At 42.1% G+C, this 13,447-nt stretch overlaps 2 protein-coding genes across 5 annotated transcripts; one reads left to right on the top strand and one right to left on the bottom strand.

Annotated features, from left to right (window-relative positions):
* Positions 1–299: 299 nt before the first annotated feature.
* On the bottom strand, positions 300–6,339 carry crtac1a (cartilage acidic protein 1a). Of its 3 annotated transcripts, none has more exons than XM_040145949.1 (14): positions 5,972–6,339; positions 5,217–5,500; positions 4,906–5,102; positions 4,652–4,788; positions 4,333–4,489; positions 4,122–4,256; positions 3,416–3,552; positions 3,170–3,306; positions 2,949–3,031; positions 2,638–2,738; positions 2,366–2,534; positions 2,043–2,188; positions 1,882–1,921; positions 300–1,095 (listed from the first exon to the last, which is right to left on the bottom strand). In XM_040145949.1, the coding sequence occupies exons 2-14, from the start codon at positions 5,417–5,419 to the stop codon at positions 962–964; spliced, it is 1,776 nt and encodes a 591-aa protein (XP_040001883.1). In that variant the 5' UTR covers positions 5,420–5,500; positions 5,972–6,339; the 3' UTR covers positions 300–961. The 3 variants fall into 3 exon arrangements, with proteins under 3 accessions (XP_040001883.1, XP_040001882.1, XP_040001885.1); XM_040145948.1 differs by having other exon boundaries at positions 301–1,095; positions 5,217–5,497; positions 5,972–6,338; XM_040145951.1 differs by lacking the exon at positions 300–1,095 and adding an exon at positions 1,499–1,758 and having other exon boundaries at positions 5,217–5,497; positions 5,972–6,336.
* Positions 6,340–6,358: 19 nt separating this feature from the next.
* Positions 6,359–10,997, top strand: r3hcc1l (R3H domain and coiled-coil containing 1-like). 2 transcript variants are annotated; one of them, XM_040145952.1, is made up of 7 exons: positions 6,359–6,476; positions 6,880–7,379; positions 7,622–7,827; positions 8,212–8,282; positions 8,477–8,572; positions 8,690–8,830; positions 9,741–10,997. In XM_040145952.1, exons 2-7 carry the CDS (start codon positions 6,903–6,905, stop codon positions 9,791–9,793), a joined length of 1,044 nt encoding a protein of 347 aa, XP_040001886.1. In that variant the 5' UTR covers positions 6,359–6,476; positions 6,880–6,902; the 3' UTR covers positions 9,794–10,997. The 2 variants fall into 2 exon arrangements, with proteins under 2 accessions (XP_040001886.1, XP_040001887.1); XM_040145953.1 differs by having other exon boundaries at positions 8,690–8,823; positions 9,741–9,811.
* Positions 10,998–13,447: the final 2,450 nt, after the last annotated feature.

Here is a 13,447-nt window from a genome sequence, read left to right as displayed (position 1 = left end):
TTTCACAGCAGGAAAAGGGTTAGAATACCAGTAAGCCATCTGTTAATGAGCATGAACAGTAGCTTTAGTAGCACTAAATGGAATTCGGCCAATATTAAAGTTGCTTTAAAGCTATGAATTATATATCTGCATTAAATAAAAAAGGCTGCTGTGCAAATGGTCTTTCTCACAATTTATGTAATGTTTGAGAAGCCTTTTTGTCATCTTGGCTGGACGGTAGCATGGTTTATTGGTTTGTGTAAAGAAACATGTAAATATCACTATGTGACATGTCTGTGAAAATTTAATTATTGGAAAACAGGTAAAAGGATATTTATTTTTATGCAGTATAGGCTTTTATCATACAAGATATTTATGACATGTCCCATTAGGAAAAGCACAGGTGTAAATAATAAAAAGAATGATGGTTGATGACTGATTGTGTTTAGCTGCTTCAGTTTGAGGATCCTGGTATTGTATGTGCCGGCTGACTGTCACAGTGTCAACAGTGCACTCGCTTTTGTTATTAGTAACACAGACCCGCTGTGAGAAAAGCTTATAGTACATAATAATTTAACAGGTAATGAGGTAACAATTTAAATCCACTGCACGCACTGAAAACATCAGAAAATCTTATTAATTCAACTTTATGACAAGTTTTGGTCAGGCAAATTCCAGGCATGCTCGGCTGGTTATAAGACACTGCGGGACTTTTAGCTGGGCAAAGGGCATGATACTGATCCCAGTTTTTCAGTCCTCACTTACAGTGTGCAGGATCCAACGCATGCACCCAGTACACAAGAACAAAAGAGAAATCTCCCGACTGCAGAATGTCCAGATACTAGGATATGATCAAATAGTGTATCCAGATGGACACACTGCCACTGCATGGCACAGGAAGTCAAGTCTTTTAGCAGATGTTTGGTCTAGGCAAGCAGTGCTGAATAACGGCTTTCTTTCTCTGTCATTGTTACCCTGAAGGCTACCAACCCCTGAGATCTGCCAGAGCAGCAGCAGACAGCACCAAGACACATTGTAGTAAAACTGTCTTTAAACAGGAGGCTTCAAACGTGGAGACAGAAGTGGATCGGGCGCCACTCTGAAATGGAGCCAAGGCTGCATGGATGAAAGGACAGAATAGGGGAGAACAAGGAAAATGGTGCAGGAACAGAAGGAAGGGCAGACATAAGGGTAAGACAACACAGTAAAAATGGTTGAAACTGAAGGACATGGCAGTCACACAAAGTGACGGCAAAAAAAAAGGCTAGAGAGATGAGTTCTTGTACAGAGGAATACACGAAGTCATTGTCAATTCAGGTCTTGCTCATACTTGTTCTGTCTCAGCTGGTAAACCTGCACATCTTAAAATATTCGGGCAGCACTTGCTTGTGTTTTGTCAGAAAACGTAAATGGAGTGACGAGTTTGAGAGCAAAATTGAATGGGGAGTGTCTCAATTCACTGAAGATGGATATGAGTTGTTTTTGTACCTGACAATGACAATCTAGTTCACCTAGAATATGGATTTGTAGCAGTTTATTTGGAGAGTGCGCCATGGCACGTAAAAAAACAACAACCATAACCTAGCAGTAGCAGTAAAATGAATAATGAATAGTTAAGGAAAAATAAGAAACACAAGAATATTAAAACTACTCCTAGAGCAAAGAAAACCAAAAGGCCCCTGACATTAAGCACTGACGAAAAGAAATGTATTTTTCTGAAACATTATTGTGTTTTCCACAGCAATTTTTATTGTATTTAATGTGATTATCCTCAGAGACCTGTAAAAACATAAACATGAAAGGAAATTAAAAAACAAAATAAATTAAAATTTTATTTTAAATGGTGTTATTCATCTTCAAGCTACATCATTTAACAACTACTCATTTAATAAATCTGCCTACCTGCACAGTGGCCATTCTTGACAGTAAAGCCTTTACCACACTGAAAGAAAGAAGAAAAAAATGTTTAAAAAGCCAAGAGACTGATTGTGCTGGGTTGAATTAGAGGCTGTCTGGAACATTACCCATGCTCAGAGCTCATGCTGTGGATCCATACTGCGTACCTGCGTGTCATTGGCAAGCGCAGATATTTCTCCTTCCCCGGGATAGGCTACTTCCAGCACAGAGTTCATTTCACCAGGCTGAAGGGTCCGAGTGGTGGAGCTGCCATCTGGCCAGTAGACCTCCAGTACCGTCACCTCATCATCTCCTGGGAGTATGGGGAAGAAAAAAATCTCTGAGCATCATATGAATTTAAACCTTTTGGTATTGGATTTCTTGTACTTTATAAAAGATAGCGGGGAAATATACTGTCTTTTACTTCAGGTACAGTGTGTGTCCCGTACTCTCTCAGTGTCTACAAAGTATGAAATGTAGAGGTAGTTACCTAAACCAAAGTGGGCGACAGGCTCCATCTCACACAGGTACCCCGAGCCTCCGTCAATGATGCGTGTGAGAGCTCCACTCTGATTGGTGAAGGCTGTTACCTTGGCACCACGGGCGAAAGAGCCAAACTGGGTGCGAGGGATGACCCGCAGCCAGTTATTGGATGAACCCTGACAACAAGGGTGACATGTTAGGTTGTGGATAATCAGAGCCCGGATATCATGAACACACACACACACACACACACACACACACACACACACACACACACACCTGTGAGGCCTTGAAGACGGAGATTGGCTGCGGGGCGCTCTCTCCATGCGCCAGCAGCAGGTCCAGCTGTCCGTCCCCATCCAAGTCTGTCACAGTGCCACCTGTCAGACAGACAGAGAGCTTTCACTGCACTGACCTACATAACAACTTCACTGTGGTGTTTATCTGACAGCTGTGTCTCTGTAAATCTCTCCCAAGGAGGGAGGAAGCACAGACATCACATATTCCTTTTAGGTTACAACAGTTTTAGAGCAAAACTGATGAAAATGTGTTCCTCGGTGTCCTGTGCTCCTTGTTGAGACCTCACTGACCTGTTCCTCTCCCCTGTGGCTCTGCAGCATCTCCCACATTAAGCTCCTGGATCAATGGGTCCGCATCAGCTCTCCTTGACACCCTGCAAACAAACACACAAGATTATAAAAAGAGCTGGTAATTTCAAAATTCATCCAGGTCGGTTGTTACAGCTAAGTATTTCTGAACTGTTTGATCCCTCTCATTGGAACTTGGGTCCACATAATAATTCAAGCCTTACCTGAACAGCCTGTTTGGGGCGTTTCCTCTGTATGCAATATTGTTGAAAAACACCTCCAGCTCCCTGTCATTATCAAAGTCAGCAGCAATGACTGTGCGAATAGGGGAGGGGGTGACAAATCCTCCAGTTGCTATGTTCTGCAAAAGAGAACACATAACTTTTTAAATCCTGTTTTATCAGAATCTTTCCATTTCACAGACTTTTATTTGATACTCGTTTTCCCACTGTCCTGTTCTCCTTCCTTACCCGAAATTTAGAGTCGCTGCCCTGCAGGAAAAGTCGGTGTGGGCCGTTCCAGTTGCCGTAGACAATGTCTGTCTTTCCATCGCCATTGAAGTCAGCTAGTGCTACCCCTCTGCCATGCTGCTGCCGGTCCTCCACACCTTTGGATATGGACACAGTGTTAAAGCTATGTTGCTGCCAGTGCTGGAAAAAAACAATCAAATGTTTTTGTTTAGGAATTCTTTTTCATGAGATTTGATGTATTTGGTGACATCTAGTGGTGACACCGTGGTAGATCACAGTGAACACTGATTCTCTCCTATTAGACGCTGTTTCCAAAGAAATAACCACAATATTTCCAAAAAACCTTGCTCTTCTTATCTATGAAAAATCTTTAAACAATTGTTCTACATTTTGGTTGGCTCGTTTTCTTTTCTTGCTGAGGGTTAGATGAGGAGATTGACAACACTTTTTAGTGTGGCCGTTAAATTTAGAGCCAACAATCATATTTCCCAAAATTCCTCCAAAGAAAAAATGTAATGTAAAGGTTGAGTATAGGTAGGTTTTAAATGCAACAGGGTAGAAAGTAGAGTATTTGATGTGAAATCAAACGTTGTAAGACATCGGATTACTTCAAGAGCTACTAACAGTGCTCAAATGGTAGGAGCAGAAGTATTTCTGCTCCTACCATTTGTGCTTTTGTGTTCTTCCCTCCGAGTGGCATTCTCACCTGCCTGTCTGGCCATGTCAACAAAAGTCCCGTCCCCATTGTTCTTAAACAAGAAGTTGGGTCCATTCTCGTTGTCACAGAAAACGTCAGACCTGGCCTGGCTCAGGATCGGTCCAACCACCACACCGCGACCTCCTGCACAACAAGCACAGTGTAAAAGCCGACCTCAAACCATCACGCAGTTCACTCCTCCAGCATAACTCCTACTGACCTGTGAACTTGTTGACTCCGGCCTCAGCAGCCACGTCGGACAGAGCGATGATGCCCTTGCTCACATCACTGGCGGCCTCGTCCATTTCTAGGAGAGCGTGGGGGCCAATGTTGCCACTGGCGTAGTTGGCAACGTAGACTGAGTAACGGCCTGTTCCCTGCAGGGCAAAAACAGACAGGAGGAGTGAGAGGAAGGTTTTTTGAAAGGAATTGTGAGTCGCTGAGAAAATGGCAGGAAAAAGAGGAATACTGAGCGGGTGAAATATGATCAATCAAATCGTGGGACTTCATGAATAGGTTAACAAAGTGGGTTTACTTACCTTTCTGTCGACACATGCCACAGAACGTCCTGCCATGCGATTAGCGACGCCACGACGCACATTCAGCTCGTCACTCAGAAGATCCTCAAAGCGGCCATTACGAAACTTGAAGAGCTTGTCTGAATAAGTTGCCCGCCCTGCATAAAAAATACAGTCAGTAATGATGAGGAAAAATCATTCGTATGCCTGAAAGGACTTGCTGGGGCCATGCAACTTGCTTTTTCAAGGATTGATCTTGACAACGCACTATTTACCAGAGTAGGCATTGTTTGTGTTGAGGAAGTAGATCTCCTCACGTCCGTCTCCATCCACATCGCAGGCAGTAACTCCAATAGCGTTACCCACTCGGTCCCTCAGGGCGTAGTATGGAGAGTTACTGTCATCAACAGCAATGTTTACCAGCCTGTTTTGTGTGCGATCGTACTTCAGCACCAGGTTGGGCCCATTGTACCTGAGGGAGAGCGTCACATAGATTTGTTCTGCACACTGCATATTCATATAAAAACTTCTACACAAGGTAACAAACTTATAGCCGCATGGTGTCGCACGCCGTCACCCCCCTCACCCTGCCACCACCACTTCCAGGTCGCCGTCACCGTCCACGTCCGTTACAGCCATCCCATAGTTGAGCTGGGTTGGATTGTGCAGACTGTCAGGGGGAAGCATCGTCTGCGTTACGACCTGTAGCATGGGCTCAGGGCTCTGGGTGTGAGACTGATGCCAGAGCCCGACCAACAGGAGGAGCAGCAGCAGTTCTGAACCCCACATCACTGCAGCCTGACGGGACACGGAGCAGGGGTGTGGCCTACACGTTTCAATTCAAGATGTGGATGATGCACGAGTCTCCTGCTGGGGCAAATATGATATCACAATGCATAGAGATACAGTCATTTCCGGACATGATAGACAGCATAACAGCATCCTTAAGTTAAGCAAAAACTTAAGTAATTCACAGGCATGATTATGGTAACGTTTTATTCACAAAGAACTGATAACTTATACAACTTCAACTTATATCTACATGGCAACACCAATATTATACACACATTTTAGACATCTTTAACAATTTCAGTGTGTCTTGTGAGTCCCCCAACTTTATGAGCAGGCAGCACTAAATCGCTGGAGTGCTCCACGAATGATGTCTTTAATATTCAAACCGAGCCGTTGAAAACTGACAATTACAATGATTGGTGAAAGTAACCCTATATCTTAAGATGCAGAACACTGCCCAGTAAATGAACATCCGCAGCTACTCTGTTTGGTCCTGAGCAGACTGTCATACAGGAATTTCATTCTTTCGCCATCTGAGTAGCGTCTTACCTGACGGCCCCGTCAGTGTGTAGAAATGGAAGAGAACTGACTTCGCTGCAGCGATGTGAAAGGACCCGGTGCCTTTATTATATCATTCGGCAAAGTTCCTCAACGTTACACAATTTTAAAAATTTACGAAACAGCTTGTGTAACACGTTGAAGATAGGCCAATCAGGGAAGAACTATCTGAATAATTAGCACGTTGACCAATGGCTGACCAGTGTTTCCGTGCGCTTGTCTATGGGACGCGGATGTTTGCTATGTTTGTAGGCGCTGCTATTCAAACACATTACAGCAACAGCACAGAAATAACGCATTATTTATTCCCACAGGGGTAAAAATCTTGAGCTGTGAATTCAACGCATATTCTGCTGAAAAATAAATGTTTTGTCGTCTTGCAGGGTGGCTCATCTGCAGCGCCACACGAGAACACCATCTCCCAGAATGCTGTGGGTTGTCCTGCGCTTGCGTCAGTAGTGCGACAAAACTCTTTTGCTAAACAAACCAAATACGGGTAAGCTGAAAGAGCAAAAACTATCTTATATAATTATGGTTAAACGGGTCCGAATCAAACTAAATGGTTAAAATCACATTTAGACATCGATATTAACTTTATATTTGTGTCTTCAATAAACATTTATTGTAGCCTCAATGAGATCTAGTTTAGCTAGTTAGCGAAATCGGTTAGCTAACTGTAGCTAACTACAATATACTGTAGTGTTGTAAATGCTGCTTGTTTAATTTAGGCTATTTCAAGCTGTTTGAGTAAAAGTTAATTGTCATTGTCATTAAACCGGTTCAGGACTCGTTTGCAAATCTGTTAGCGTTTAAGAAAGATTTAATATATGATATTACGTTGTTTTTTTTGTTTTTTTTAATTGCATTTCCTCTTCTGTTTCCCTTCCTATATGATCCAGATGTTTTGATAAATCATTTAACAATGGAGTTGGAACAGCCAAAAGAATACTGTGCACCAACCCAGCCTACACCCACATCGCAGACAAAGAGGCCAAGTCAGGCTCTGTACGTCCCCAAGCAACGACTTAATGCCTCCAAAGACAAAGCCCAGACTCAGGGAGAAGTTAAGCCGAGACCCAGGCCTCGATACACAGACAAGGCACGAAAGAACGCTAAGAACAAGAAGGACAAGGCTGGAGGGGAAGATAAAACAGCACCCGTTGAAGGAGAAGATGGAGGTCAGATACAGAACGGTGACACAAAACCTGATGTGAAGGCAGAGCGGCTACAGGATACAGATGTGCAGGTTAATGGGCAACCTGAGTCGACCAGTGTGGAAGCAGATATTACCTCACGGCTGGAAGCAACATCCCTTCAAGAGGAAAAGGGCGAAGAGGAGAGCTGGGACACGTTGTTCAACGATGATGGAGATTGTTTGGATCCACACCTGCTTGAAGAGGTGAGAGCTTGGTGTAGGTCTGGGTGATATACAACACAACACCTGATAACCAGGGGAACATTCCCCAACATTCAGATACATTCAGCTCTTAGTTTATTCATTCACCAAGTTAAATCATAAAAGCAGAGAATTATAATTCAAGCTAAGTGACATTTATCCCTTTCCTTCTCTTGTCATTCATTCTTCATTCATTGTTCTCCCAGCTGTCCTCATCTGCATGCTTTACTTCTCCCCCCCTCCAGGTGGCTGCCATGGAAGGTAGAAAGAAGGAGTCAATCCAGGATCCCAGGTTCGATTACTACAACATGGATCGAGACGATGACGATGACGATGATGATGAAGACGACATCGACCTCAGAGAGGATGAACTCTCTCACATCGTAGAGATCTACGACTTTCCTGCAGAATTCAAGACAGAGGACCTTCTCAAGTTATTTCAGTGCTACCAGTATGTGTAATTCAGCGTACAACATCTAACTTTGAAATATTTAAAAAAAAAAAAATTTACAATATAGTCTCTGTTCGTCAATGTAATCCAGGTTTTTTGTCGTCGCTGCATTTTAAGATTAACACTGAAATCTTGAGTAAAACTATGGTGGCTGTAGCAGCAGTTTTTCCTAATTAATTATTTCTCTTTGAGATCATGCCCTAATAAAAACGGAAGTAACGCTATGATAAAGTTTATGAATTAGACACCTCAGCTAGCGTGGGATCCCTGATATATGTATTGCATCTGAGATCCACAACTGTCAGAGGAATCAGTTTAATCTATGTTTGGTTTTTTGTAACATTTTCTTCACTGCTTTTGTGTCACTTCTGACTGTGATTTCAGACAGAGAGGCTTTGACATTAAGTGGATTGATGACACGCACGCCCTTGGTCTCTTCTCAAGCCCCATAGCAGGTTAGTTAAGTGCTGCTTCACATAAAAGGTAGGCTATGGGGAAATACTTTAACAATCCATTATCGTCTGCAGTAATTACCATCTGAGGAAACATGTCTTTTTGACACAGTTTTACAAATGGGCTTTTTCAGTTGTATTGAGATCATATTAAACAATATGTCTACTTGTGCAATTTGTGTCTTTTCTCTTTTCAGCCCGTGAAGCTCTAAGATCCAAACATCCACTGATGAAGTTGCGACCGCTCTCCAAATCCTCCTCCGCCATGAAAGCCAAAGCCCGTAGCTTCTCAGGTAAAAACACAGTCCGCTGTCTTCCCACTTCCTTCTCAGATTGTCTTCTGTATCTCACGCTTTTAGAGACTAATATGATCTGTGTCCCTCTTCATTCTCTTTTCCTCCCATCCCCAGACTACCTCCTGCCTGCTAAAGAGAGACCTCAGACGAGTGCAGCACTGGCTCGCAAGCTTGTGATTGGTGCCCTCGGTGTAAAGAGCAACCTGTCCAAGGAGCAGCGCGACGCAGAGAGGAGGAAACTCCAGGAGGCAAGAGGTGCATCACACACAGACACATTATGCTCAGCTTGTGATTGTGGTCTTATACATGGAGCCATAATGTGATTAAAAGAACCTGTTCTGTACCTTTGCAGCCTGGACTGGTCTGTTGTAATCTCGTGGTTGTGTGCCCTTTCCACTAGTAGTCTAGAGTTTTGCGAAGCAGACTGAAAAACTGCAGACCCACATCTCAAGAAGGCTGTTGCTAAAGTAAATAATGGGTTTAATATGTGTCAAGCAGGGTGTCACTGAGAAAGAAAATAGGTGCTCAGTCAAGCTTTTCTAAATAAATACATGCCTATTAAAGACACATAACAGGCCTTATCTGACTGTCCTAGTTTTTGCATCACTATGTTTCCACCACAAGTGGGAGCTGTTTTTATACTTTACAGAAAAAAATTGGAAAGTGTAGAGGCAAATCAATGCCAAGAGTGGTTGCTCTCCATCCGTTCCTGTGCAGATCATAACAGGTCTATAATCAGTACAGCAGCCATTTCCCCTTTAGAGATGGAGCATAAGTACATAGGCACAGAAAACCACAAATGGCCGTCCACTGAACAGCCACTCAGGAAGTCAGGGCCTTGAGTTTAGCAAACTAAAAATAGCTCCTTTGTTCTTAGCATGGGCGCACTGCTGTGCTCTCTATTTAAGATCACAACACGCACAGTAAATGTCAGTGCAGACATGCATCATGTGCTGAACATTGTGTCCTTGGATTGGATGCCACGTGTGGCCACATCCAGTGATTAATTTACAGCTGCCTCTTTAGTCTGCCCCAGCTCTTCACTTCCCTGCATGTGGCAAAGATGGCGATATAAATTTAGAGCAACAAATTACCAAAGTGTTGTTTATTTAAGGGCTTTCACTGATTGATATGTTGAACAGATTGTCTGTGATTTATCTTTTAGAACTAAAGCGCCTGGCAGCCAAACAAAGGGACGATGCTTGGGAGGGGAAGTGACTGGCGAGAACCCCCCCCCACCATCTTTTTTCTTTTTCTTTTTTTTTTTAATAGTCCTTGAATCAGCAGAGGCTAAAAACGTCCCTGTTTCTTCTCCTGCTCTGTTTTTCTCAACTGGCCACTCCTTCCTACCACCATACTTCCCAGAAATGGATTCCCACCAACTTTTCCATCTTCCTGCCACTGTCCGTCAGCCTGCAGTGTTACCTCAGAGGAGAGCGTCCTACTACTGGTCCCTCTCCTTTGTCTTCTTATTTTCTTTGCTTAGGGACTGTTCTCTCGCCTGGACCTGGTTTCATATTGGTAACACTGTAACTAAGGTCTGCACTGAAGCACTGAGTCTAATCATGATTATTTTCTGTATAGCTCTAAAGCCCCATGTTTGTCATTATATGGATTTTTGTAAAATGTTTTTAAAGGTGACCCAGGTAAATTCACCTGTAAATGTAAGGCAAGAAAGATTTTCAGTTAAAAATACAGAATCATGTAAATTCAGTCATGATGATACAGTACATTATTGTATATGAAAACATTGTTGAGATTCCATTCTGTTGTAATGGGTTAAATTAAATGTTGTGTCATACTCAGTATTGCCGCGTCGTTAGCAGTGTAACGCTGACTTTTATTAAACTTTTGCCTAAATTTTAAACCTTCATGTCAGGTTGTTTGCACCGTTTGAACTGTGTTGTGTGCCGGTCAGGGAGAGGATTTGTCACGATCTTTCTAGCCAGTTAAGAGTAAGAAGGCAGCGAGAGTTTTTAAGTCAGCGGGAAATGTGGTGAACACTGAGACCTTGGAGGAGTCTTTAGTACATGTACTGTATAGTATCCCATTATTGTATCCCCCACTTGTCTATATCCAAAAGCAGCAACAGTAATCTAATATTTGGTACGTTGTTTTGACGAATCAGTGAGACTCCCAGCTTACCCTTCAATTGCATGTCAAATTATAGTTTCAGACATTTAACAACTTCTTATTTGTTAAAAACACTGTGAAGAGCATCATTATAACAGTATATTTAGCCAGTACGGTGAAAACTAAATCAAACAGTATGGGGTCTTAAAGTGGCTGCAGAGGGCACAAATCCAGGGTCTGTAAACTTGAATGAAACTGTTGAGCAAATATTATATAACAGTTACATACATTTTAATTTGTCTGTATTAGTAAAACACAGTAAATTGTTGAATAAATGATTTAAAAAAAGGTTCCATTTCATCTCTTTCATCTTGATGTTTTCACTCAAGTTGAAGTATTACATGATCTGTTGGTTGAGGAGATTCTCTGACACTGGGGTTTACCACAACTCTTTCAAAATGCCTCAGATTAAAATAAAAAAAATGGTGGTCGGTCTCAATAGGCCTTTTTTTCTTTATTCCTGGAAAGCTGAGATTTTTGACTTGTAAAAGCAACAATGTTTGTTTAATTTAACCTTTATCCTCAAATTCAGTGAGCCAGCTTTCATAAGTCACGTGCAGCTTCCGCAGACGCACGTCTAGGCTGTGGAGACTTTTTGATAGCTGGAGGCCGCTGCCTCCTCTGAGGCTTCACCCAGCCTACCACACACCATGTGGCACTGCGTCTCCTTCACCTCCTCAGCCGACAATTAAGCTCTGTCTCCCAGCTGGGAGAAAGAGCTGCAAATTTGTCATTTGTTCTCAGTTAGTGAACTTTGCATCAACGTGAGACTAAGATTAGCTGTTAACTTTTGGCCCAGCGAGCAGCTAGCTGTTGGTGGATATATTAACGTATTATGACAACATATCGCGGGGTGCATACATGTTTGAACAGGTGTTCATTCATATTAAAACACGAATCTGATCAGAGTACTTGTGTGATATTCATTTCTCCCACTACTAAATATCCAAATCCAGGACAGAGCCCAGGTTGTATAACTGCAGATCGGTGGCTGAGAGCGACTGAGACACAGTGCCACGTGGCTCATAGCTGGCTAATTAAAGTGCTGCAGCCTCAGCAGAGGCACCATTACGTGTTCAGTTTTTGTGTTCATTTCTTTTTAAATAGGTTATTCTCGATGACCACTGACAAATTCATATGTGTGCAATTCCAATACAGTCTCTGTGTGTCTGCAGGTATTGATGTCTTTGCAGAGAATAGAGAAAGATGTTTATGTGCAGTAGGGGTTAGTGGATTCAGCATTAGGAATGATGAATTTATGTTGTTTTTTGTCAGCAGTGCACTCAGTACATCATATCAGATACATACAAATACATCAGACGACACGTGGGTCATGTGTTTTTTATGGACACAAAGGCAGGACAAAAAGCATGGACAAATAAGATTTCAGTTAGTGTAAAAATTCAGTTTTATTTAATGGAGATGTTATTAAAACTCATAGTTGGTATTATACTGTACTGTTCTTGTGTTTTTGATGCCTGCTGGTACAGCACTTTCTGATATTTTTTATTAACTTTTCCAGAAACTAAAAGCAAGGAGTGCAAAGAGGGGGAAATAATTTAATTAATTTTGTCGTAAATTTTAGTATCTTAACCCTTCAAAAGACAGTGAATTCTATATGGTCATGTGATTTGACTGTATATATGTATCACTGTTTAGAGTTTGGAGAAGGGTGGGGAAAAATCTACAACAAAAGGATACTGCATTTGACAATTGAGTTACAGTATCAGCTATGTGTTTTTTAGTTCTGCATTTTCTGTTACATATGCTCACCAAACTCTCATCTATCCCCATGAATGATGTGTAAACAACAAAATATGTTGTATGTCTATTTGATGTTATTCAAGCTTGCGATTGAAGCCTCGGTTGGTGACAGCACACACGTGACCTCTTTCATAACCTACTTACATGACATTTCAGTCTGGAATAAAAGCAAATGCGGACACATTTTCTAAGTGAACCGCCATGTGCGCTGTTCTTCTAGCAGCTGAACTTCATATACAGTCTGTAGCAGCTCTTTACCATCATCGTGTGAGATCTGAGCACTGCCCATAATCTCGTGCTTTACTGTGGGTACATGAAGACGTGATGTACCGCAGAACAGCCTACTGGGTGTCTCACACACAATCCTTAGATTAACTACACAAAAACGAACCGATACTAAGCAAGTGGTGGCACGTGCCAACATTATTTGCTGCACAGAAGTGCTGTTATGTCATGGAGTAAATTAAGTGTGAGGCAAGATCCAAATGAAGGAATAATCAAATGTCCCACCGCAAAAAAGGACCCTGGTTTGGTCGGTTCATGCGTTGCCTAGCACCAAACACTGTCACCAAACAAACCTTACATCACCCTCCTCCATCAAATAGATTTGATCACCACCTGGGTAATCAGTAGTGTCTTGGTGTTATTGTTATTATTATTGCATTTATTTGGCAAGGACATTGCAGACAAAAAAAAAAAAACAACCAAACAAACAAACATTGATATCATACAAAGAGAAGAGATGTATTTCACCACTATTTAGCAACTAGCTAATTTCCATCTGTAGATCAGAGTGTGTGTTTTAATGATGATGCACACTTGAAGTGACACTATGTAAGGTGTGTGAGAAGACATCACAGTTTAACAAATGAAAAGCTGAATTCATAAGCAATAAAAGAAACTGCTCCTCAGTTTAATACTTAGTGGTTTTGCTACTACGGCCTTACTTGGTCTGGTATGACCACCAGCTTAACA

Source organism: Xiphias gladius, chromosome 15, assembly GCF_016859285.1.
Source record: "Xiphias gladius isolate SHS-SW01 ecotype Sanya breed wild chromosome 15, ASM1685928v1, whole genome shotgun sequence".
In the NCBI taxonomy this organism is placed as follows: Eukaryota; Metazoa; Chordata; class Actinopteri; order Istiophoriformes; family Xiphiidae; genus Xiphias; species Xiphias gladius.
The sequence above is the reverse complement of the archived record's forward strand: the minus strand, read 5'-3'. Positions and strand labels throughout refer to the sequence as shown.

Excerpts from the sequence above, each read along its gene's own strand:
- crtac1a (XM_040145949.1), bottom strand. The coding sequence starts at position 5,419 with ATGTGGGGTTCAGAACTGCTGCTGCTCCTCCTGTTGGTCGGGCTCTGG. Across the intron at positions 5,103-5,216 it reads CTGGAAGTGGTGGTGGCAGG|GTACAATGGGCCCAACCTGG; the intron begins GTGAGGGGGGTG and ends GCTCTCCCTCAG. Across the intron at positions 2,739-2,948 it reads GCCACAGGGGAGAGGAACAG|GTGGCACTGTGACAGACTTG; the intron begins GTCAGTGAGGTC and ends TCTGTCTGACAG.
- r3hcc1l (XM_040145952.1), top strand. The coding sequence starts at position 6,903 with ATGGAGTTGGAACAGCCAAAAGAATACTGTGCACCAACCCAGCCTACA. Across the intron at positions 8,283-8,476 it reads CTTCTCAAGCCCCATAGCAG|CCCGTGAAGCTCTAAGATCC; the intron begins GTTAGTTAAGTG and ends TTCTCTTTTCAG. Across the intron at positions 8,831-9,740 it reads GAAACTCCAGGAGGCAAGAG|AACTAAAGCGCCTGGCAGCC; the intron begins GTGCATCACACA and ends TTTATCTTTTAG.